The sequence below is a fragment of the Ambystoma mexicanum genome, chromosome 6q, assembly GCF_040938575.1.
Source record: "Ambystoma mexicanum isolate Mex_15411 chromosome 6q, UKY_AmexF1_1, whole genome shotgun sequence".
NCBI classification, from domain to species: domain Eukaryota; kingdom Metazoa; phylum Chordata; class Amphibia; order Caudata; family Ambystomatidae; genus Ambystoma; species Ambystoma mexicanum.
In genome coordinates this window covers 1,107,616,489-1,107,642,861 of record NC_090937.1, presented here as the reverse complement: position 1 = coordinate 1,107,642,861, position 26,373 = coordinate 1,107,616,489, and the positions used below count along the sequence as shown (strand labels likewise).

The 26,373-nt window shown below is 46.5% G+C and overlaps 1 protein-coding gene across 7 annotated transcripts in view; it reads left to right on the top strand.

Annotated features, from left to right (window-relative positions):
• The window catches only part of DCUN1D4 (defective in cullin neddylation 1 domain containing 4), a 960,807-nt gene that overhangs the window by 489,486 nt on the left and 444,948 nt on the right, over positions 1-26,373 (top strand). For all 7 annotated transcript variants that reach the window (XM_069631680.1, XM_069631678.1, XM_069631679.1 and 4 more), the window contains one exon: positions 11,340-11,431. In XM_069631680.1, coding sequence (XP_069487781.1) covers positions 11,340-11,431 — 92 coding nt within the window. The remainder of the gene's footprint in view (positions 1-11,339; positions 11,432-26,373) is intronic.

The following is a 26,373-nucleotide window of genomic DNA, read 5'->3' as shown; positions in this document are numbered from 1 at the left end:
GAGGTAATCCCAATGCTAAAGCAGGGGGGACTACATGGCAACCTTGGATGTGAAAGATGCATACTTACATATTTCAATGTTCCCAGCGCACAGAATAAAAATAGCGAACTAACACTACCAATTCAAGGTACTACCCTTCGGCATAGCCTCTGCTCCAAGGGTATTTACCAAGGTACTAATGGTAGTAGCAGCGCATTTATGCAGAGAATCTATTTCAGTGTACCCTTATCTGGACGATTGGCTGAAGGGAAATCGCCCTCAAATTTGCAAGCACAATACCCAGAGAACAATGAATCTCTTGTTCCAAATGGGATTCTCAATGAATGAGAAAAAATTGACTCGTTCCAAGCAAGACCAAACAGTTCTTAGGAGCTGTCGTAAAGACAGAAGAAGGTCTAGTCTTTCCGTCAAAAGAAAGAGTACAAAACGTACTGCTGCAAATACCTCATTATCTAGCTGGTCCCCAAATAACTGTACGCAAAGCGATGCGCTTGCTCAGGATGATGGCATCATGCCTTTACCTGGTGGCGCACGCACGGCTGCGCATGCGTCCAATGGAAGAGTGGTTAGCAAAACAGTGGTCTCAGGCAAGCGGTCAGTGGGACGATCTAGTGGTTGTTGCGCTAACCGTAGTTCAAGCACTACACTGGTGGACAAGGGAAAACCTTTTCACAACCCTACAGTGTAAGCAGTTGTCACAACAGACGAATCACTCACCGGGTGGGGTACCCGTTACCTTCACCACACAGCACATGGCATGTGGTAACAGATCAAAATCACATAAACCTTCTGGAACTGCTAGCAGTGCTCCAAGCACTGCAAGCTTTCCAAGTGCACCGGTCAGGTCAGGCAGTACAAATCCTCATGGACTGCAAAACTGCCATTTTTTATATAAACAAGCAGGGAGGCACACACTCTCCAAGGGAAGTGGGCACTGAAGCGGGACATGTTCCTAACATCGCAACATGTTCTAGGGGAACTCAATTCTCTGGCCAACTCATTAAGCAGAGATCCTCTAACCGAAGAGCACGAATGGCAGCTCGACAAAATCATCCTAAACAATATCTTCTCCCTATGGGGTTACCCCCTTTAGACTTGTTCGACACAAGCCAAAACATGCAATGCCTAGACTTCGCATCCAGGATTCCCCAACACAGTCCAAGGGGAAACGCCTTGTGGATCAACTGGTCATGGAAATTTGCCTGTGCTTTTCCCCCCCGATTCCGATACTGAGCAGGGTGATGAACAAAATGCACCAGGAACAAGTGACACTAATCCTAGTTGCTCCTATGTGGGTGCGACAACTTTGGTTTGGTTTCCAATCTCTGCGTAAACTGGCGATGTGCGATCCACTCAAACTCCCGTGCCCCCACAACATGCTTACACAGCATGGAGGGGCAACGTTTCACCCACAACCTCAGTCTATGAACTAGTCAGCTTGAAGCCTGAAGTCATAGAATTTGGCCCTTTAAAAGAACCTCAAAGGTGTTTGGACATCCTCCAGGAGGCTAGAAAACCAAACACCAGACACTGTTATCTGTTTTTATGGAAAAGTTTTTTAATGTGATGCCAGTCGAGAGAAATAAAACGGTAGAATGTATTCCATCACACATCCTCCATTACATGCTCCACTTATTAGACTCAGGGCTAGTATTTAACTGCCATCAAGTTTCACCTAGTGGCTCTATCCGCTTAAACCACTTCTCAAAGCAAGGTGTCCTGGTGGAAAATTCCTGTCATTGTGGCATTCATGGAGGGAGTAAAAAGACTCCACCCTCCCATTTCAAACCATCTTCCAGGGTGGGACCTAAATGCGGTACCTGCTAAGCTCATTGGACCCCCCCTTTGAGCCTATGCACAAGTCCAGTCTTAAACACCTTACATATAAAATGGTTTTTCTAGTGGCTATCACCTCCATAAGAAAAGTCAGTGAACTACAGGCTTTGTCAGTGCAGACCCCTTTCTTGGTTATCCAGAAAGACACATTTGTACTAAGAACACACCCTAGATGTTCACCTAAGTTCATATCTAAGTTTTATATTAATCAGTCCATCGAACTGCCATCTTTCTTTCAAAACCCTTCGAGCGCAGAGAAAAATCTCCATACACTAGATGTAAAGGGGGCGGTCCTTTACTATGTAAATAAGACAAGACCGCTAAGAAAAACAGACCAACTGTTTGTCTCCATAGCACCTGGCAAGGAAGGCAACCACTTTTCAAAAAACACCATCTCCAGGTGGATAGTGGGATGCATACACCTCTGCTACTTTCTGTCAAATAAAACTCTCACTTTCACACCAAGAGCTCCCTCTACCAGGGGTGTGCAGGAGCTACCTTTGCCTTTATCACAAACATCCTGCTGGATGCCGTTTGCAAAGCAGCTACATGGAGCGGTATCCATACCTTTACTCATCACTACTGCATTGACACACATTCTTAAGCAGATTCACAGGTGGAACAAGCGGTGCTATTTGCTGCTATACCTTCTCACAACCCATCACCTTCTCCAGACACTGCTTGCTAATCTATGCATAGCATGTGATCTAAGCAGATTACAGAAGCCTCAGACAGGATATATTACTCACCGTAATCATATTTCTGATGCTTGTATCTGCTTAGATTCATATGCACCCACTCTTCCTCCTCTGTGGAGTAGAAGGTGCATAGATGTTTCTCTGGCTTAATCTGCAAACATCTGCTTTATTACACCTGTACTTCTGCAACACTTCATGCTACCTGATGTCAGAAACAAAACAATCTAAGGGACCTTGATGCGTGAAGGACCATGGGTACAGTAGACGTCACACTAGGTATAGTATTACTGGCACGCCCTGTCTGTCACTTTTCGAGTTTCGAAAAGAAAAACTGTAATACTCGCAGTTACCACTTGATGTCGGCCTATACATAGCTTGTGAATCTAAGCAGACGCAAGCATCAGAAATAAGATTATGGTGAGTAATGTATCCCTTATGTTATATATGTGATCATTACCCTCTACAATTCACAATGCAAACATCTTTATTTTGATTTGTTCCTGGTAAACCATTGTTAGGTGATTAGCCTCAGTGGGTGGGCAACTGGGCTTGTGATTAGGTGCTCTGTAAGGAATGGGTAATTGTTTATTAAATTAGCTTGACTTTTTTCAGTTTGGATTATTTATATTGCACATGTTCTGAACATATTTGAATAATGAACCATTGGTTCTTTTAAATTGAGTTTGTGGCTGGGCTCTGGACAACTTTGTACAGACATTTGCATATTTCTTTGCGTTTTGGCCTGGGGAGCAGACCCCCGTGCCAGCCAGCACATACTGAGCAGTACTTTACATACAAAAGTAGTTTTCTTTTTTTCTTGAAGAATTCACCCTTTGACTGCAGTCCCCATATTTTGTGTGTGCAGATTTCTCATGATCTGCCATGCTTAATTACCTGTGTACAATGTCTTGATAATTGCCAATGCCTGGTTTCCCAGTTAAATTAATCTTAGTGTTACAAATCTTAAATCATCATATCTCCTCATTAGTTTTGATAAATGCATGTGAATATAGTAATTTTCTTGTTTCCTCGGAGTAAGGGGGAATTGTTTTAGTCCTGCCTTTTTGCTTCTGCACTATATTTGAAACCATTGGTGACAGATATACGAATGCAGAACTTAAATGTATAGAATATATCAATCAAAAGGTTAGTATTACTCTCACATATATTGTGTCTGTGAGGTACATAATAGCTGTTCCCAGATGCAAAGTGTACACAGGTGTTGATGGCGGGAGATAGGGGGCATTAACAGTCTTCTTAAAAAAACAATTCTATATCTTTGGAGGCATGTCGTTTGGCTCATCATCACACCTAGCTTTAAGATGTGGTCGTCCCACTTCAATCTATTAAATCTTAAGCTCAGATAAGCAAAAGATGAGTAACGATCCCATTGTTTCCTTTCTAAAAACATCTGCGGGCACTGCTTTTCCTTCTGGGAGATGCACATTGTATAGCACTTGTAGTTTACCCATAATGCCCGGTCCTTCATATATTTAGCATACTCTGTTATCAGAGCTTGCAGTGATCTGGGGGTCTTCGCCAGGAGAACCGTGTCATCAGCATTGCTGAGCATGGCTGTCTATTGGCGCCATACCGGGGAACATCAATGTTAGAAAAATGTCTACTTTGTGGAAATTACAAGACTGCCTTTTTCAGTTCTAATTGTACATCCTCTAGAACTGATTTGGCATTTGGAACTATTGGAACTGATTATCCAAACCTTTTTAACCAACCATCAACAATGTACTTCTTTTCCCAGAATCACCAGAGTGCTGGGACGAGGAAGAAGAAAAGAGCAGTGCAGAGCAGAAGAAACCAGACGCCCAATGAGAGCTCTAGTTTGCCGAAAACATCTGTTCCCAGGAAACAGGAAATTTAAAGGACAAAGGCAAAGTGGTAGAGGCTGCTGCTGTTATGGGGAGAATGGTTCACCTCTCTGTGAGGTTCGAGATTCGGAGAAGCACAAACCGGTGTGGTGGAGCCTCACGGCTCCCCCTCGAGGAAGAAGGGAGATGCTGCAAAGTCGGGATGCGTTGCAGAAACGCCAGGAGCCGGGGCGAAGACTCTTGGGCATTCGCCGACCACGGAAAGCAATATCTTACTGACCAAGGCCTGAAAAAGGAACAAAGAGAAAGCAGTCATCGAAGAGCAAAGCAAGTGGTGAACCTGTGCCACTTGACTGCAAACAAGTCCGAGCATGCCATCAAGAGCCGGTGAGTCACCCCAAGGATAGTGGGCGTACCAGGGGCGTATCGGTGAGCATGCCAAACAAGACTAATAGTAAACAGAATGGAAGAAAGAGAGAAGGCAAAGGGACTAATTGTGAAGCAAGGAAGTGAATTGCAAACAAGACCCCTATCAGTATGCGAATGTATGGAATGCAAATACATGGAGAACCTGAATCGGATAATATATCAAGAGCATATATTCTACAAGAAAGGGAAAGTACAACTGTGGAAGTGGACAGATACATTGTGTGAATATAAGAAGCCCTGGCAGGGGAGTATACCAACCAATGTCATGTATATGGATACAGGAAATTAAAAGAAGGAATATTGGAACTATGCTGATCAGATAAGATGGAACAAAGTCCTGGCAGAAAGAAAAAACGATTTATGACCATGCTATTGTGGGTCAAAACAGAAGACCAACAAGGAACTGTTGTATGCATAATTGTTTGTATTAAAGAGGAATCCAGGGGAAGGGAACCACCCTCTTTATCCTTGGCGAACTTTTGAGTTGGAACCATGTATTCATTTTACAAACTCTTTTGCAAGCACCCGAGGTTAAAGACATTTTCCTTTTCACCTTATAGTTTCGTTTATAATCTGAGGGTCAGAGTAGAAATTTTGGACACAAATTTTGATTTTGACATCCTGACAGATGGATCCTTAGTTTTTGTTTTAGGTAGGGAACTTCCTCTTGGAGAAGGGTCTGAGAGGCCTTTTCCCCAACCCATTTATTTTCAATTAAAGTCTTTAACCAGAAACAAGGCTTGTGTCTGAGTTTCATTCCCGACTCCTCTCACTGGATCACTCATAAAAGCGCCATCGCCACAATTATTGTACATCTCCTCAGTACTAAACAATTCCTGATAGTATTTGATCAAGGTCTCCTCCGCTATATGAACCTCACGGTATCGGGAGGCACCCCATGACCAGACCTGCACTGTCCTGGCTACAATGCTCCAGAATAGTTGTCATGTGTCTCTCCTCCCATAAAGCTTTCCAGTTCATCACGCAGCAATCTCCCTCCTCCTGTCTTTGAGGGCAAACTAGTATTCCTAAATCTTCAACCGAATTTCACTAATATCCACTTTGTCGTTTCAATGCCCCCAAAAGAGGTTTTTTTCATATCTATAGCTTCCTTTGACAACCAAGTTTTACGGCAGCAAGTTTCCTTCCCAGTGTCTGAAATAGAAGACCTGAAGATTTTCATACACACCCCAACAAAGTCTCCAAAGTCCATGATGATTAAACTAGTTCAGAGTCAGAATTTAACCATGTCATTAATTCTTCCTAGCATCCCTAATCACTTTTGCTCCCATTTGGTTTTGTTCCTATAATTCCATTGTTGTAGCTTGAATGTAATCGCCAATATAATTTCTGCTGGATGCTGTTTCGAATTTTCTATTATACTTATTTATTCAAAACCTAATATACATCCCCCACCAACTCATGGTGCCAAAATATAGTAGATAGCACGATGGGACCTTGCATTGTCAAAGGTGTAATCCCAGGCCGTACACTATGTAAATCTACTATTTCTACCCCGCCATTCCAGCTCTGAAAGAATTTCCCATTGGATACATGTTTAAGAATCCTAAAGACTTTAGTTCTTAATCTCTTCGGAGCAAACTGAACCCCATCAAACTGATAGTGCATGTTTTTAGGTCCCTCCTTTGAGTGTGGAAAACATCTTCCATCGGATTGATAATTGTATTATTTATATTTATATGTGCTTTCTTTGATGTGAAAGGAAAGGATCATAACAATTCTACACAAACGTTTAGTCTATGGGTTGATGAAGAGGCAGCCAGGCTGCCTAATTTTTACAGTGATATTACACATCTTCATTTCTGTGCCGGAAAGGCAGCTCTTTTAGATTAGATGATGAGCGGAGTCAATGGTTACAAGAAGTGGTGTTTGCCAAATTGCTTTGTCACTACAGAAGGTTAGGAAGACCTGATTAAAAACTTTGAAGCAGATATATTTTGTAAGTATTGAGAAAAGTCTAGGGTTATGTGCTCAAGGAGAATCAAAGTACAATTCTGTGGAAAAATGCAAGACCCTTGGTCGTTAGTACCTTGTATTGAAAATATAATCTATGAAGATACTGTAGAAACTGTGGAAACCTCCCCTACGGTAAAGCAGCGCGAGCCACCAAGGTGCCCTCGAGGTTGATAATCAGATACCCATAGCGCCTACAGCACGGCTACAAGAGCCCCAAAAAAAAAAGCAAGTAATACCACAAAACAAAAATTACCAAAAAATCAACCACCACTGAAAAACATAGGTACATCTTCAGTGAAGCAGTTCTTTAAGGTAATATCTGTTCCAAAGCGGAATACTACGATAACCTCTCAAGCCATAAAGCAAAAATATCAGCTTCAAGCGCAAGCCTGGAAAACTGGCGTTCTCGACTTCAGTGCTGTCCAGGCAATGGTATATCCCCCATTGGATGATCTGATGGAGGTATTAACCACAGGCAAGAGCAAGGATGACAAAAACGCGAATGACTCGAATGAGATTCCTGGTGAAGTGAGCCGGCTCGCGGCTGATGACCAGGCAGCAGTGGTTCTAACCCAGGCTGCCCAGAGATTAGAAATCCGCAAAGCAGTTGATGCTTTTATGACAAGAGCAGCCACCCATGCAGGGTTACCATTGATCCCTACTAAACAACCTCCGGAGGCTGCAGCCCCGATAGTGAGTAACGTATTGGAGCAAAGGAAATGAGTTGTGATGGGGGTGGTCGAGGGAGCAACTCTTGGGTCAAAGGCACTTGGACTCCCTGTACACCAAGCACAGTCCTCTAATGCGCCCGTTCTGGCCCCGGTAGGACCCCTGCAGATGCGGACGTCTCAAAATAATAATGCTGGTGTACCAGCTGAGATGTCCGGAGCCATTATTTGGGCTCCAATATACCACCAAGGACGACATGGCACATCGGCTATGATGGTCGGAGAGTGAAGTTATTCAATTGGAAAGATTGCTAAGGTTAGGCCTATCCAACAAGAATAACCTGCTGAATGAGGTGAGGCGTATATACTCTGACTTATTCCAAGTTTTTCACCAACCTAAGTTAGAAACAAAGGCCACTAGGAGCCATCTTCATGTATTCGATATGGCGATCAAAGAGGAAAAAAAAACTAGGAGTAGACCTGAGAGGTATAAGCAGCTTGCCCGAAGAAGTGAGAAAACAATTGTCCAGGAGGTTAAAAACAAGGTATCGAAACTGGACTAAAGGCCATCAGGCGGCACTGTTCCAACTAGATAGTGCAACCATGTTGGAAACCTTGGCAAGCAAAAATATTTCCAAAATGTGGTCTGTGATAAACCAAGTGGCAGTGGCACCACAATTGGCTCTTCAAACGTCAGCACTCCATGTGCATACCTGGGTTGAATACTTCACTAATCTCTATGCCCTAATTAAGACCTTCGCCATATATGAACAACTGAAATTCCCGATAGTTTTTCATTTAGAGTTTGACTTAGCTGATATACAACAGTTGATTATTACATTAGTAATTCTAAGGCAAAAGGCCCAGATGGGTAATCTAATTATGGTCTTAAAAAATATCCTGATCTCTGGGCCTCAATCCTGCTTCAAATGTTCTCGCTAGTTAATGTGTCACAGACCCTACCCAAGTCATGGACGGAGGCAATAACGATCCCTATTTACAAAAAAGGAGACAGAGGGAACCCAAGCAGCTATAGACCCATCTCGCTACTAGATGTCCCAGGGAAACTTTGTCGTCTGGACCTGGACAAATTACAATCATGGGTAAGAAGCAAGAACCTGTTAGATCCACTGCAGTCATGTTTTGTTAAGGGGCTAGGGACCATCCCGAACATCATGACACTGAAGATGATTAAAGCCCAGCAAGCCGAACAAAGACACCCCCTGTACATGAGGTTTATCGATTTCAAAGCGGCCTTTGATTCGGTGGATAGAACGCGGTTATATAAGAAATTAATACTGTATGGCTGTCCGCACTCGCTGACCTCACTAATAATTATTTTCCCTACAAATACATCAATGCAAGTTTGCATAAATCTTGACAGGAAGCTATCCCCAAAAATTGTGACTAAAAGAGGACTAAAGCAGGGGTGTACAATGGCAGCATTCCTGTTTAATTTTTTTTATCATAGACCTAGGTAATGATCTCAAAAGCTGTAACGGAGATGTCCCGAAACTCGGGACACAGAAAATTCCTTATCTCCTATACGCAGATGACCTTGTCCTACTTTCGCAGACACGGCAGGGTCTCCAACGAATGCTGCAGCGATTGGGAGAGTATGTGCAGTTAAACAATCTAGTCATCAATACAGAGAAATCGCAAATAATAAGGTGCACCCCTTCCCCGGTGGCTATGGGTAAGACCCACTTTTGGTCACTTCAAGAAATTCAATTGTTAAGTGTGCCCCAGTATAAATATGAAGGGGTGTTGATTGAGCAGCGAGTCAGATTGAGAGACCAAGAGGCTTCAGCCAGGAATAAAATGGGGCACTTAATTTCCCAATCTCAGATCTTAATTAATAGATATGGCATATTTTCTCTGCAACATGCGGTATTATTCTACTAAATGAAAGTAGTCCCCATAATCACATATGGTGTGGAAGGAAGTCTCCCGCAAAAACAAGAGTACTGGGATTCTTTAGAATCAATGTATTGGAAACAGCTATTATCTCTCCCTCCTAGTGTGCCTATGGCGATTATTCGCCACGAATTTGGCTTACTGTCCTTGTACGCTCCTGTTTTATGGAAACAATGTGCGTTTTACTGTAAATGCCTATTGGGTTTGAAAAGTGCAACTATTTTAGCAGTCACTGCCTATTATTTAATTAAATCAGGATGCGCCTTCCCTAGAACCTGGAGGAATCATGTGATGAATAAGCTGGGCGATTGTGATGTATCCATTGATCTATTGTTATCAAATCCTGATCGTGCCAAAGCAAAGATCTACTTGGGCGATTGGGCTTTGAATGAAGAAAGAAAATACAAAGATTTTAATTATTCGAACTTCGGTACCAAAAAAAAATTTGAATTATGGAATCCTGTTTGTTGAAATGTCCATCCCCTAAGATTTGTAAGGATTTCCTGAGACTAAGATTGAACATTTGGCCTACACAGGAAATACTGTGTAGAAGGAAAATCTTGAGGGTTGAACAAAACTACTGTAGGTATTGCAGGGACCACTCACAAAGCGAAACACTACAGCACTTAGTGGTTGAATGTATAGCACTAAGGGTGCCTAGATCAAGGTGCTTCCATAGGGTGATTCAATTGCACAACGATATGGACAGCGAAGAAATATGGCAATTAATCTTTTCAAATACCCGAGTACTAGTCCAAATAGCAGTAGTGCTGTTTCTACAAATGGTGTTACCAAGAGTTAGTGTAATCGCACAGAACTTTATGAGGTATGAACATCTAACCAAATTGTAATTGACCAATGTTAGTCTGGACCACAGGGTTTTTATCACCCTTTGTGTATTTGGGATGGTTAATGACACTGTGCTTATTTCGTAGTGCATTGTTTTATAAGCGTGTAAATAGCTGTTTGGTTTGACTATTTGTGTAAAATTCTGTTAGTTTTAAATGCATTGTGCGACTATGTATTATGCTTGTTTTTTTTCTTTGTTCATTTAAGTGTAATAGCATAGTGATATTTTGTTTAGTTTTTTGTGATATTGTGATCATTGAGATTAATATTGTAAATATTTGAAAAGTTACTACACATAACTACACCAAATTAAAAAAAAGTACAATTCTGTGGAATATGCTGTGGGGTGAGTATAGTTTTGTTTAATGAAATTGATTTATGGATTAGATAATGGTGACTTGGTCGGGTATAAACATCTGATGCAGGTAGTAGATCTTTTATCATTGGAAGATATTCTGCACCGCCTCTCTGTATTTGCTTGCCATTTTGAAAATATTTAAATACAAATATAAAGGTTGTATGCACACTGCTTAAAAACAGGTAAAGGTTATGGTAGAAAAGGTGAATGTGGTCAAAACATTTCTATGGTTGTTATGGTTGAGACTTGGTCAAGCTGGACAGGCAACTTCAAACTGCTTAAAAAATTAACAGCAAATGTTGAAAATGTTGACAATTCATCAATACTTATGATGTCCTCTGTGTTATCCCTAATTTGGCAACATGTGTTCTGTAAAATTAGATTGTTTAGCATATCCCCAGGGAAGGGCTTAGTTGGAGTGGGTATGGCTCTCAGACCTTACTTCAGTGCGTTTTCTTAAACATCTTATTAAAGGGGGTGCTTTTAAGAATGGTTTAGAGAAATGTTTTAAATGTGGATAAGTGAAGACTTGAGGGCTAGATTGAGCAAATGTGCGTGCAATCTCATTTTGAATGACTTAATTGCAGAATAACTTCATTTGAGAGGACCTCTGAGAAATGTTTGGCTGTGTAATTGTGTGTGTCCGTTTAAGTGATGTTTTTGTTGAAACGCTCTGCTTCCCCCGATTTTGTTTGTTGAATGATTCTCTCTTAAACTGTGAATTGTCGCTGTGAGAAGAGTTTTTTTTTAATTGACTTTTTGTTTCTAATCTTGGTCATAGGTAGTAATGCTTGTCCTGGCCTGGAAATTGGATGCACAAAATATGGGTTACTTTACCTTGCAAGAGTGGTTAAAAGGAATGACGTCCCTACAGTAAGTGAACTGCTACTTTTTTCCCAGAACGTATAATACAAAGATGACTGGTTCTCCAACCATCCCACTTTGAGAACTGGTAAATATTTTCTTTACTGCTTTGTGAGGTGCCTAATGGTTCTGAAGCGAGTGGGACGAGAACATCCTTGCAATAGACCATTCGATTGGCAGAGTTCTCCACAGTTGCACATAACTCGTTTAATCAAACACTGCTTTGCCTTTTCTGTTGTTGAATGGAACATGGATAAGCGCTGAAATTTCTGGAGCGTTGCAACACCTATTCTTCCTCCATCAAGGGGAAATAAAATGTGGCGATCGATTTGGGTTGAGGTAAAGTGGTGAAAACAGACGTGAAACAACCAGGCCCACATATCTCTGTACACTTTGAAATCCATTTCATAGGCCCCCTAAAGCAGCTCCTCTTATACCTTTGGTGCTCCATTAGTTTGAATACAGAAAGTAGAAGATCATGTCATGTGGGAGGGCTGATCTTCTCCAATTAGTACAATATCCGATTCTTTGAAGCTAGGCTGTCCCAGAAACCGAGAAAAGAAGTCTATGCAATAAAACTTTGCAGCCATTAGCAATAAACACAATTAAGCATTGAAAACTCTTAACAGTGGTGTCATGTATGTAGCTCTCCTGCCAAGTATACAACTTGTTCAGGGTCTCAGAACCTCTACTTCTCGTTTTCTTATTTAGGTGCGGGTGGCAGACGTGCACGGCTTTGTTTTTTCCAATTAGTTCACTATCCTGCCAAGAATGCAACTCGCGTAGGGTCCCAGATGCTCTACTTTTCGTTTGCTCATTTGGGTGCGTGTCCTAGACTTGTACAGCTTTGTTGAATCCCCTTTGTTCACTCTCCTGCCAAGTATACAACTCATGGGGGTGGGTGCTGTTGAGCTGCCGTACTGACATGAGAGCTTTCTTTTGACCATCTGTGCAGTACCATTGACTGTGAGAATACTGTGAAGTGCCCTGTTTGGCTGTAGAACCGACCGCGAGCATATTGTCATATTGAGTGAATTCCCGGCTCCCTGGCTCGCCCAACACTTGGGGATTGCTGTGTCGGGGCCGGGCCTCTGGGGAGCTGTGTGTGAGGCAACACACGCACTACACAAAGAAGCGGTCTGAGTGGCCTCTGGCTGCGGGCTGCTTACTGCAGACTGCAAATCTAGGGGAATCCAGGTTTTGCTGCCTCTCCCCAGTGCTACTCACAAGGTGTGTGGGGGGGGTTGCTCTTGCGATGCAGCCCTGAGTATTATCCGGCACCACTCGGCCTTTCCGGAAGCTGCTCTACACTGGGGCGATCTGGAGGCATCAGCAGCTGTGTGGCGAAGTAGAGAGGAGGAGCCGGGGCAATACGGGACAGAAACAAGCTGCATTTTGTACTGGGCAGCAGCAGTGGTAACTTACTCTTTGCTCTGGTCTGGGTGCACATTCTTGTGCTTGCGATGGTGGTGATTGCCTCATGTACACCATGTAAGATGGTAAGCTGGACAGCCACGGTGGGTATCACTTGCAGAACTCAGCTTCAGCTTGGCTGCCACATGATTGAGCTTCAAGGCAATGGCCTCAGCGGCCCCTTATATTTTTTTTATTTTTTTTTAATGTTGGTTAATCTCAGTTAAACCTTAAACATTACTTCCTTAATCCTTTCCTAAGGTCCTTCTCCCTTTTTATAAAAGCTTCTTCAGTAGCTGATCGGTTAATTACTCCAATCTATGTTTAATTTTCTTTCAGGGTCCAAACCCATCTTCCTCCTGATTCAGTTTCAAATTTTCGGTGAATTTTAATGCGTCGAGAGTTTTGCCAGTCTTATCAACAGTTAGGAGGCGTTCCCAATAGTCGTCTTCCGTCTCCCAGTTGATATTCCTTACATAACTGCCCATATAGTTCTCTTTTTGCTTTTAGTGCTGGGCAGATTAACATGACATGCCTGATCGTTTCTAGTTGATCCTTGGATTTACAGAATCTGCAATATGCTTCTGATTTTTCAATTTGCCTTCTTTTCCATTTTAGTTCTCTGCAGTGCCAGATGTTTAGTCTGCAGTGCAACAACAGGTCCCGGTAATGGTGAGATGGAAACTTCAGCAAATACGGCGGTAATTTGTTCAAGCCTTTTTTTCCCAGATAATGTTATAGCATAATTTTCTTTTCATCCGTAGGTTCTGGGTTTCCTCCCAATCCTTGTCACGGATAGATCTTTTTGCTTTGTCCGGGTTGTTCTTTAGGGTATCATCCGAGATGTTTACTTCTTCCATGTAAGCTTTACATCTTTCTTTCCAATTTTTAAGGATCTCATCTTCATTTACTATATTACTCTGTACTAAAATTTCAAATGGTTTTGGTGGTTTATCCAGTATGCACTTTCTGTACAAGGATAGAGATTTCCAGAGAGCAACTGAGGTCATCGATTGGAGTCTGAGCTCTGTTCTTATCAGTTCCACAGGTAATGAAGTTGGTAGGCGCAAAATCTTACGCCAAAAGTACGCCTCATAGAGATTCCAGACTTCCCATCTTAGGGATAATAATGCCTCAGCACCATAAGTGATGACCGCCACAACTTTCTGTTTATAGAAGGTTACGATTGGGGTTAAGGAGTACTTCCCATATCTACGGTGTAGGCAAATCCCTTGATTTGTCATAGCCACTAGTTTTTCCCGAATTAGGGCATACTGTGCCTATTCGTTGCTGTTTTTATTAATCATTATCCCCAAGTATAGTGTTGATTCTACTTGTTCCAGTTTTTCATTATATAATGACCATGTCACAGTTTTACCAGCCAATTTTCTTCCCTTGCTTGAATTCATGGTTAAGATCATAGATTTCTTCACGTTCATCTTCATGCTATTTTCTTTTAAGTATTTATTGAAGGCCGCTATCCGTCTTTGTAGGCCTATTGGTGTTTGATCTAAGAATACTGCGTCATCAGCATATAGCATCCATGGTATCTCTTTACCATTTATCTTCGGCGGGAATCCTCTAATCATTTCTTGGGCAGTCTTCATATCGGCCATATATAGCACAAAAAGGAAGGGGGCTACTGCACAGCCCTGTTTGATTCCTTTGCTGGTATTGATCTTCCTAGAAAGTCCCCCATTCTTTGTAATTTGTACCTTAATTGAAGTGCCAGTGTATAATGTTCTAACGGCTTCCAACAGGTCTTTCGGGCATCCCCATTTCCTCATTTTTGACCACAGATGTTCTCTATTAATTCCATCAAAGGCTTGTTCGAGATCAATAAATGCTAGGTACAGTTTTTCTTTCCCAGTCAACGTATTAGCCTTTAGCAAATTGATCAAAAACAAGTTCAAGGCGGTGCCCACTCCACTCACAAAGGCTGGCTGTCTTTCATCCAAGATTTCTGCCTCGGTCGCCTAATTTTTTAGGTCTCTTAATAGGAGTGATGCAAATAACCTGCCAATTGAATCTAGAAGCGCTATTGGCCTATAATTCCTCGGGTTTCCGCGGTCCCCCTTTTTATATACTGGCACAATATAAGCCTCCGTCCAAGTGGCTGGAATTTGTTTTGTTTTCATGATTTGTTGGAATAGGGCGTATATTAGCTCTGTCCAGTTCTCACAATTTTCTTTCAGTAATTTATTTGAGATTCCATCTGGACCTGCAGCTCTGGAAGTACTTTGTTTATCAGCATTCGGATGTCATCCTTATCGAATTCCAGAGCCCAAGGTGTAGAATCCGAGCTATCTTCTATAGTTTTTCCGTGGGTTTCCCCTTCATATAAAGCAGTATAATGCTGAAACCATTTTTCTTCTGAAACTTGATTAACATCTATGGCCGATAGATTAAGATCCCTGTCATTAATTAAGTCGCACGTACTTCTGGCATTGTTGGTGGTTATTGCAGCTAGCATTTTTTCTGCATCTCTTTGTGTTCTTAAATAACGAGTTTGTCTCAGCCAATTTTTATAAGTTTGTTGACTTTTCCTCGGAAGATCTCATAGGTTTCCAGGAGCCATAGGCTTCCAGGAGCCATTTATATTCAACCAGATCTTCATTTTTGGTTGTAGCATCTTTATATCCTTGCACCAATGTTGGGATTGCCTGTGTTTTTATTCGCAGACCGTTTCTTCCCCATGAGACCTCGGTTTCCATTATTTTTTTCGTCTCTCTGTCAGTACGTATTTTCCATGCTAGTTCAATCGTTAGCAAACAGTGATCGCTGTTAGTTTGTTTTGCTATTGTAAAAGACTTTATTCTCGCCAGCGTGTTCCCTCCAACAAAGCAGTAATCGAGGCAAGCTCCAGCTTTCCCACTGTGCCAGGTATTGGCCCCCAGCAGATCTCCCTTTGTCTGGCCATTTAACATCTTCATCTCCCGGATTCTCATTTCCTTCATCCATGCTTTTTCTTTTCCTAATAGATGTTCTATAGCTTTGATTTTACCATCTTTATCCAGCAGTTTGATGTTTAAATCGCCGTTTAGTAAGATCAATTGGTCATTTTCTTCCGTCATGGATTTATCGATTACATCCATGATAGATTTCAGAAGGAGTGCTTGTCCTGACATATTCTCACTCCAGTAGATGTTAATCAAGATCATTTGTTTTGGGCCTTTCAAATCATCCGCTTCAGATCTTACTTTCAGGATTTGCACATATGGGTTCGGTGTTAGATGTTCTACTACTTTTAATGGGCATTCCAGTTTCTTTAATATCATAAACCCTCCAAATGGTCTTCCCATAGGCCCCTTTCTAGCTGGATTGATGTAGATTTCATAGCCCTCGCATACTGGTGGTTCATGTAGCCATATCTCCTGTATTGAGATAAGATCATATTTTGCCAAGAAGCAATTATCCTTGGAGAGCAAATGTGTAAAACCTCTTGTGTTCCATGAGGCACAGAGGATCAGGTTTTGCTCATTCTCCTTGCTCTATTGCTTCTTCTTAGAGTCTAAGGCTTTTGCCATCCATGACCAATCCCCTGCCTGGTTGTCTGCTTTAATTGGGTTGTTCTTTGTCATCCTTGGGGGTGATGGTGACGATGACAGTTCCCTTTTTCTTTGCTTCTTTGGGGATGTTGGTACCTGTTTAAATTCCCTTTTCTTAGCATCGTTCTGCTCTTTTCCTTTTTCGTTTAGTTGTGTCGCTCGTGGGCTGTCCTGAATCTGTCGATCTTTAACCCCTTTGGTCTCCAGTTCTTTTCTTCTTTGTTCCATTGTTTTGAATTTGGTATGCTCATGATCTGGATTCCATTTCGTTTCCAAGGGTCCCATTTGCTTTCCAATTTCACTACTCTTTTCTTGGTTGATTTTTCTATCGGACTTCAATTTCTTGTCTTTCTTAGAGTTATCAGTTGGGTCCACTGTTTCCCAGTTATCTATAGTTTTCCATTCTGATGCGCTGATACTGTCCCAGTCTTCATCCTTGCTATCGTTTCCCATAAGCTCGATGAGATCACGAAGATCTCCATCTTGTTCCTTTTGGACAGTTCTTGCGGTACCGCAGGCTGTGCAGCCAGACCCCAACCTACACCACACAGTCCATCCCCAGTTTCCGCTATTATTGCATTTTCTGAGTCTTTTGTCCCCCTGGTCTCTATACAATCTAGGTCATAACTATTCAATTCTCTTCTCAATTTTATTAGTTTTTTAGCACACTGAGGATTTTCTCATCTGGGGGGGCATTCTTAAATTTCTCAGAAATGCTCTTGAGCCATTTACTTTACATTTAAGGGGTTCATTCTTGGTTTTTTTCCCCTTTTCATTCGTCATTTTTGTGACCTCCTTCCCCTTTTGCTGCATCAAGTCTTTCGATGTAATCCCTGAAAAAATTGCAAAGGGGGATGGTTCCGATTGAGCTGATGTCAACTGATTGGTTGGATTGCCTTTATCCTTTACCTTTCTTCCCGATGGAATCAGAATCACCTCATCCAATTGTTGTTCCTTTTGTCTAGCAGGTACAATTATGCCCTGCTTCAGTTTCATAGGGCCATTAACTTCTTTAGGTTTAATATCGTTCTCTGTACTTTCTTTCCTTTGGCTCTTTTCTTTATGGAAGCTTCTCACCCATTTGCAATCCTCTAGAACAGCTTCCATCAGCAATGATTTGTCAGTTGCATCGCGTCTTGCTAGATCACTCAGTCGAGTTTGCCACATTTGAGTTAGTTCTGCTTCCTTATTTGTTCGTTGAGTTAAACTCTGCAAGGACAAAGTCATTTGAGCATGTGTCTCTTATATTTGTGTGTTACTGTAGCTCACCTCTTGGACAGAGTCTTTGATTGCCTCATAGAGCTTTAAGAAGGGGGCCATTGTAATGGATAACGAGGCCATAATCACTTTTTCAATGTGCTCCATGTCTTTTTCTCTTTCCAACTTACATGCTTCGGTTATTACCCGTGAGATTTCTTTTATCCATCGCTCTCCTGAGGATTTATTTGCATCTTTCAAAATTTGATCACTGCTTCCGATCTTTCCTGTTTGTTCTGTTCTAACTGGTACTTTTGTCGATATATCTTCCAGTATATCCCCTGATAGAATTAAGTTATCTTCATCTGAGGGAGGCATTTGGCTCCCCTTCCTTGATGCCTTAGGTCCCCCATATCTAAGTGGCGATGCAGACGGGTCATTGTTTAAAAAAGGAGGGCTTTCTTTCGCTCGATCTTTATCCAGGGCAGCCATTTTCTCGTTTATCAGACAAACTTCTTCTTTTTTCCCTTTCTATTTTATCAGTCAGTATAGAAATGTCATTCATGATTTTATTTGCAAGACATAAGTTGCTCAAATTTGGTGGTGCAATATCAAAAGTTCCGTTGGTAGTCTTTCTTCCTGATGGAAAAGCCCGCTCACTGTGTGTTCTAATATGTTGAGCTTCATGCATATTATTTACTTCGATGAGACGGTTTTCTGGGTGACTTCCTTTTTCCTCTGTAGCATTTCCGGCCAATGGATTTATCTTCTTTAGGGGACTAGTCTTTTCTTCCCGATAGGGTTGAAAAATATCTGTGGTTTTTTGGATTAACTTTGATGGCATCCCATTTTCCAATAAGCTTTGCTTTTTTTGGGGACTGGTCTCATCTTCCCGATACGGTAGAAAAATGTCTATAGTATCTTGGGCTGTCTTTGTTGGTATTCCATAGTCAAATCTCTTTCAGGCCAAGGGATCCCATTAGGTCTTCTTCCATTTGTCCCCATTCAATTACGTCCCATTGGTCTCCTTGTTCACATGATGCTTCCGCTGGTTGATGTTCCTTTGTAGTACTTAGAGACAATTTCCCTTTTGGACAGTTCTTGCGATACCGCAGGCTGTGCAGCCAGACCCCAACCTACACCACACAGTCCAGCCTTTTACGCAAACAATTGGCAGACAGGGGGTACCTGCAAAAAATTATTAGAGACACCTACAAGAGAGCTAGAAATATCCCCAGATCGGTAACCTTGCAACAAAACATCAAACCAGCTAGCACTACAGGACTCACAGCAGTATTCAGTTACTCGCCTCTTCTTAACAAAATCAAGAAAGAAGTAAAGCGATTATGGCCGATCTTGAACACAGGGAACACCACCATACCTGTCCCACGCTTTGCTCTTAAAAGATGATCAAACTTGAGAGACAAAGTGGTTAAAACATTGACACACAGCACCCCGACCACAGGATCGAGCCAGCGAACCCTCTGGAACACAGCACCAGTCACAGGACATGCACCTTGTGGCAACTGCTCCATGTGCCCCCAGACATCACGCACCACAGAGATGGACATAGGATGGCAGACACCATGGAGGCAAATGACATTGACCAACTGCAATTTAAAAGGAGTGATCTACATGATCACATGCCCCTGTGATCTTAGGTACATTGGTATGACAACCAGGACAGTCCGTATACGCATGATCGAACATCGGTCATGCATACGCACTAACAAACTCACTGCCCCATTAGTCCAACATTTTGCAGCCGAAGGACACACTGCAGACTCTTTCAAATGGACCATAATAGAAAGGGTCACACCACCTGCGAGAGTGGGTAACTTTAACAGCATTCTGTTTAGAAGGGAACAGCAGTGGATCTTCAGACTTAACACGTGCTCCAAAGGCCTAAATGAAAATATTCAGTGGCACGACCTAGCGGTGCTACCCTAGGTCCCCCGGATGCCAGTCCGGGTCCCCTGCAATTTTTGAGCCACAACCTTGACCCCATTGGGCTTCCACCTTGCGTCCTTGACCCTTGCCCTCTTCTGCACTGCCGTGCCGTGCCCCCGGGCCAGACATGTATTATTCTTTCCCCCCTTCCGCCCCCACCTTCCCCCCCTTTTCTCACCCCCTCGCCCCCTTTCCATGAACATGTGGCTGTCCCTTTTCCTTTTATACTCCGGTCGGGCCATCCGCCTGCTACCTCGGCTTCTCATTGCACAGTACAGCTCGCGGATTCAACAGTTGTTTTCCACATGTTCTCATCTCTCTAGAGGCGATTGGGCACGTTGCGCCTGTGCGGGCATACACCGCTCTCCACAGACGTTGCCTAGATGCCCGCCTACGTCATTCTGACGCTAGGCGGGCGCATGCTGCACTTCTGTTTTTGTAGGCGATTGGCCTTGTTTGGTGATCGCGCTCATTTCGAGCGGTTCCATCCAACAGAGCAGACGCTTCCACCGGAGACTCTGACCAGGTACGGTTCCTGCCTTCACTGCCCTACCTTGCAGCACGCCCCATTTTTTAGGCCATATTGACATTTACCCTTGCTTTGTTTCAGAGTTGCCTGCCACCTTGGGACAGACCTCCTTCAGCACACGTACTGTGTACAGAGGTATCCATGGCTCTGTTTATTTCTCCAGCATGGGGTCTGGCATGGATTCACATGCTCATGAATATTCCCCGTCGTCAGGCTGGGAATCCTCGGTAAAGAAAAAACCAGTATCAGTTTCGTTTCTGATCTGTCTTTCGTAGTAATAACCAATCACTGGTCTCTGCGTCATACTGACCACAGCCAATGACTGCCCTCTACCTAAGCACCGCCTCTGGCAGCCATCTTCAGATTTTTACCGCACGTTCATGTGTTGGGATCCTCGTGCTATTGCTCTCGAGCGTTAGTGCTATTTTTGCGCTTTTTTCACAAAAACTTCGATTCTTTCGGTCAAAGAGCCTCAAGCTCCACCGATCCTACATCCGATCAACGGGGACCCGTGTCGGATTCATCTGTGCCCCTCAAGGGTGAAGATTTCGTCGAGCTACACTTCGGAGGAATCCAGAAGCTTCTCAGGCCCGGTCTCGGAGATGGCCCAGGAGAAGGGAAGCTCGACGCCCGGAAAGCTGTTCAGGGTCTGCCCTGGATGCCAGCTGCAGAACGTCTTCAAGGAGGACGAACACTCTTTCTGCCTTTACTGCCTTCATGAGGACAAGACGCACGTGGAGAAGGACTGTGCGTTTTGCGGCAACATGTCGGAACGGACCATGAAGGACCGCCATCAAAGTCTCGCCAACTGGCTGGAGGGTAAGAGCCCGTCTGGCGAGAAGAAGAAGAAATCCGAGCGGTCTTCTAAGACCTTTGAGGGCGCCCCGGCGACGGGGGCCCAACATAAGGCCAAGCACCGCGAGTCCGCTGGCACCGGGAGCGCCGAACGGTCGGGCTCTACGGGCGCCAGGCAGGGCGCACCCTCCCCGGCACCATCAACCACGAGCCAACGCTCTGGGTCGGGTAAGAAGAAGGCCGAGCACCCGGCGAAGCTCCTGGAGAGGCCCCGGTCGAGCTCTAAGGCAGAGGAGGAGCGTGGCAGTGCCCCCTCCCTCAAGGATAAGGCGGTGAGCGCACCTAAGGTGGTGAAGGCCTTGATCCATCCGACCAAGCCCTCTATCGAAACGGTCGCGGCGGCCCTGGCTCAGCCTGTGGTGGCTGCACCAGTGGTGGCGACCTCAGGGCCCAGAATCTCCCTGCCTCCTCGGAGGGGGTCTTCCTTTGTGCCCATCGATAGGACCCCCGTGAAACCCTCCGTGGGGAAGAAGAAGGGGGGGGCAGGGCGTCGTCGGAGATTCGGCCTCAACCTCAGAAGAGGAGCTGATCGAGGTCTTAAGCCACGGCCTAGGCGTGGAAGAAGGCCAGCCCGTCGGAATAGACCCCGACGCAGGTGACGACGACGACATCGTCGAGGATACCGACGGGGCCCCTGCTCGCCCGTCGGATTCCCCTCTGCCAGCGCCGCAAGACAACTCGGCGGCCATTTTGTTGGCCATACAGTCCTTATGCTCCGAGATAAGGACGAGGCTACCGTTACCGACGGAGGAACCTCTCCCGTCGGGGGATCCAGAACCGGGACCTTCTGGTGTTCCCCCTACCAAGAAAAGAAGGATCCATCCACCACCTCCTTTTCAACCGTCGCGCCCCTTCCAGCCCTCCTCCCCGTCCACCCGAGGGGATGATACGGGGACTGACACGGCAGCGACGGGTACGGACGACGAGGCATACGACGAGGATTTTCCGTCGTCGCCTCCCACCAGGGCTTCTCCGCCCGACGAGATCGGATCTTTCCACTCCATGATCTCCAGGGCTTCCGAGCTTTTCCAACTCTGCCCTGAGGAGAAGAAAAAGGAAGGCTTCCTTTATCAGCGGCGCGAGGCCAAGAGGAAGACGGTCCTCTCAGTGCCTCTGTTGGACGACATTTGGGATGAGGGCCTTTCCCTCCTCAAGAACCCTTCCACGACGCCAGCTAGAAGTGACCGGTACGAGAAAAAGTACCGGGTCCCGGACACGGCCCCCCTGTGCCTTCGGGCGCAGCCTACCCCGGACTCCGTCGTCTCCGCGGCAGCCAGGAAGAAAGCGGGGGGGGGGTGCGGCCTCCACATCGACTTCCCCGCCGGACGGCGAGGGAAAGAAATTGGATGCTATGGGACGTAGAGTCATCTCGTCGGCAGCAACGACGATTAAAGCGGCCAACGCCTTGGCTATCGTGGCCCGCTATGACAGGGAGCTCTGGTACAAGATAGCTCCCCTGCTGGATTTTCTGCCGGACGACAAGAGGGCGGAGGCCCTTGAGATCCTGCAGGAAGGTGAGGTGGCCTCGGACCACGCCATCACCGTGGCGACGGACATCGCCGACACCGGGTTCCGCCAGCTGGGCAACAGCGTTTGCCTTTGACGTCGTGGATGGCTCAAAGCTACGGATTTCCGGCAGGACGTCCAGACCAGAGTCCTGGACATGCCCTTCGACGGGAACAACCTGTTTGGGAAGACAGTGGACGATTCCCTTCAGGCCATCAAGGCGGATACTGAGACGGCCCGGGCCCTTGGAGTCCTGCAACGACGGACGCCCTTTCGGAGCGGCGGAGGCAAGGGCGCCTCCAAAGGTTCCGGCGGCGGTTTCGCTTCCTACCGTCAAGCGGCCCGCTCGTCGTCGCAAGAGGCCTACAGAGGACGAGGCAAGTCTAGCGGACCCCGCCGTCGTCGCCAAGGACGTCAAGGCGGCAAGGCCGCGCCCAAGCAGGATTGAACCGGCCGTGGGGTCGGGCCCCCACCGAAGCACCCCGGTGGGAGGCCGGCTGGCGGGCTTCGTCAGCGTGTGGGAGTCCATCTCCACCGACCGTTGGGTGCTGGACGCCCTGGCCCAGGGCCACGCGCTCGAGTTTCAAAGAAGGTGCCCGCGCGTCCCCCCCGTGGCCAGGAAAGAACTTCACGTCCCTCAACTTCTCCTGGAGGTAAAGGCGATGCTCAGAAAGGGCGCCATCGAACTCATCCCAAAGAGGCTTCGGGGCTCCGGAGTCTACTCGAGATACTTCCTCGTGAAGAAGAAGACGGGAGGATGGCGCCCCATCCTGGACCTGCGACGTCTGAACAAGTTCATCAAGGCGCAGAAGTTCCGGATGGTCACCCTCCAGCACGTCCTGGGTCAGCTGGAGGAAGGAGACTTCCTATCGTCGTTGGATTTGGAGGATGCCTACTTCCACATTCCCATCCTAAAGGGGCACCGCAAATTCCTCAGATTCGTGGTCCAAGGGCGTCATTACCAGTTCAAAGCCCTTCCCTTCGGACTACGGTCGGCACCCAGGGTATTCACCAAGTGCCTCGCACCGGTGGCGGCGCAGCTGCGCCGCGAGGGGATTCACGTCTACCCCTACCTGGACGACTGGCTCATCCGCGCCAAGACGAGGGAGCTCGCCGTGGTCCACACGGCAAGGACCGTCCAACTCCTCACGGACCTGGGATTCTCCGTGAACTACGCCAAATCCCACCTGGTGCCCGCGCAAGTCGCACTGTTTCTGGGAGCCAGGCTCGACACAGTGTCCCTTCTGGCCTCCCCGTCGGAGGAGAGGACCAGGACCATCTTGGGCAAGGTGCAACGGATGTTGGTGGCCGACGCGGCCAAAGTGAGGTCCATCAAGTCCCTCCTCGGGATGATGTCTTCCTGCATCTACCTCATTCCCATGTGCAGGCTCCGGATGCGCCCGTTGCAAGAATTCCTGGATGCGCGCTGGATCCAGACGACGGGCAGCTTCGAGGAAAGGATCAAGCTCGACAAGAGTTTCCGACGAGCGATACGGTGGTGGGGCACCCGCGCGCATTTGACGGCGGGCATGGACTTCCAGACCCCAGCCCACCAGGAGACCGTGACCACGGATGCCTCCCTGGAAGGGTGGGGAGCGCACACCGAAAATCTGCACGCAAGGGGACTCTGGCTCCCGACGGAGAAGTCCCTGCATATCAACGTCCTGGAGCTCCGTGCAGTGTTTTGGGCCCTCAGGTCCTTCCTTCCGTCCCTCAAGGGCAAGGTGGTGAGGATCTTCACCGACAACACCACCACCATGTTTTACATCAGGAAACAGGGCGGAACCAGGTCCCCAGCGCTGTCCAAGGAGGCGCAGGACCTGTGGCATTGGGCCGTTGCCCAAGGGATTTTTCTGGTGCCGTTTCATCTGGCAGGGATAAAAAACACCATCGCCGACTCACTCAGCAGGGAGCTGCGCTCGTGCCACGAGTGGGAACTACGGCAGGATCTGGTGGATCGCCTCTTCCGACGGTGGGGCACACCCCAGATCGACCTGTTCGCGACGGCGACGAACACCAAGTGCCGGAGGTTCGCCAGCAGGTTTCCCCAGACGAGGAGCATGGGCGATGCTTTCTCGTTCCCCTGGGAGGGCCTGTTCCTCTACGCGTTCCCTCCCTTGCCTCTGCTAATCCGGCTCGTCAACCAGCTCAAGAGGTCACGGTGCAGGATGATCCTCGTCGCACCTGCGTGGCCGAGGCAGATATGGTTCCCGGACCTTCTGGACTTGTCAGCGTCCCCGCTGATCAAGCTGCCGGCGGACGCGGATCTACTCTCCAGGGAAGGAGGCGCCATCCTCCACCACGACCCGAAGTCGCTGAACTTGCAGGCCTGGCTCCTGCAGCGCTAGAGTTTGGAGGATACGACATACCGGCCGATTGCAGAGAGGTTCTTGCAAAGGCCAGGGCGTCCTCGACTCTTAAATGCTACGGACACAAATGGAAGAGGTTCTCTGTCTGGTGCCACGCACAGAAGATTAACCCTCTACGGATTACGGCCCCCCAAGTACTGCCGTACCTGCTGACGCTGGCCAAAGCTGGTCTGGCACACGCGTCCATCAAGATTCATCTTGCTGCGATCTCCCGATACACCAGAACCACGGGGCGGACGTCCTTGTGGTCTCATCGTCTGGTGAAAGAGTTCATGAAGGGACTGTTCAGATCGTTCCCGCCGGTGAAGGCTCCGGCCCCGGCGTGGGAGCTCAACGTGGTGCTGACCAAGCTCATGGGACCTCCGTTCGAGCCTCTGCACTCGGCCCCGTTGAAGTTTCTATCGTGGAAAACAGCTTTTCTTGTGGCCATCACCTCCGCACGACGAGTGGGAGAGATCCAGGCCCTTTCCTGCAAGGCCCCGTACTTGACTTTCCACGACACGAGGGTAGTGCTCAGGACGCACCCCTCCTTCATTCCCAAGGTACCGTCGGACTTCCATCTCAACGAACCCTTGGTGTTACCTGTGTTCTTCCCGTCGCCTTCGTCGCCGGCTGAGAGGACTTTGCACTCGCTGGATGTAGCTAGAGCGCTGAAGTTCTACGTGGACCGCACGAAGGGTTTTCGGAAGACGTCACAACTCTTTGTGAACTTTGGACCTGTCAATCAGGGGAAGGCTCTCTCGAAGGCTTCCATTTCCAGATGGCTCTCCGGCTGTATCATGTACTGTCATCGGTTGGCAAACCGACCGCTGCCTGGCCGTCCGAGAGCCCATTCCACCAGAGCGATCGCAGCTACCACAGCGTTCCTTTCTGGTGTGCCCCTGCTGGACATATGCAGGGCTGCTACGTGGAGGTCGACGCACACCTTCACAAAGTTCTACTGCGTCGATCGGGATTCCAGGGAGGAGTCCAGGGTCGGCCAAGCAGTGCTGCGCAACCTGTTCGCCTGAGGTGAGCCTGGTGAGGAGGTAAGATGCTTAATGTTGAGTTTGATGTAATGCTTAATGTTGAGCCTTTGCCACCTCCCGTGGTTGTGCATGTGTGTACTGCTATGTATTCTTTATTCATGAGCATGTGAATCCATGCCAGACCCCATGCTGGAGAAGGAACAAGTTACTTACCTGTAACTGTTGTTCTCCAGCATGGGTCTGGCATGGATTCACATGCGAACCCTCCCGCCTACCCCTCTGCGGCTCTTCACTTGGTCATACTGCCACTTCACGTGCTTCCAAATCTGAAGATGGCTGCCAGAGGCGGTGCTTAGGTAGAGGGCAGTCATTGGCTGTGGTCAGTATGACGCAGAGACCAGTGATTGGTTATTACTACGAAAGACAGATCAGAAACGAAACTGATACTGGTTTTTTCTTTACCGAGGATTCCCAGCCTGACGACGGGGAATATTCATGAGCATGTGAATCCATGCCAGACCCATGCTGGAGAACAACAGTTACAGGTAAGTAACTTGTTCCTTACTATGCACCTGAGCCATCCTGCACAAGGGATTGGGGTCCTCACGCAATGACC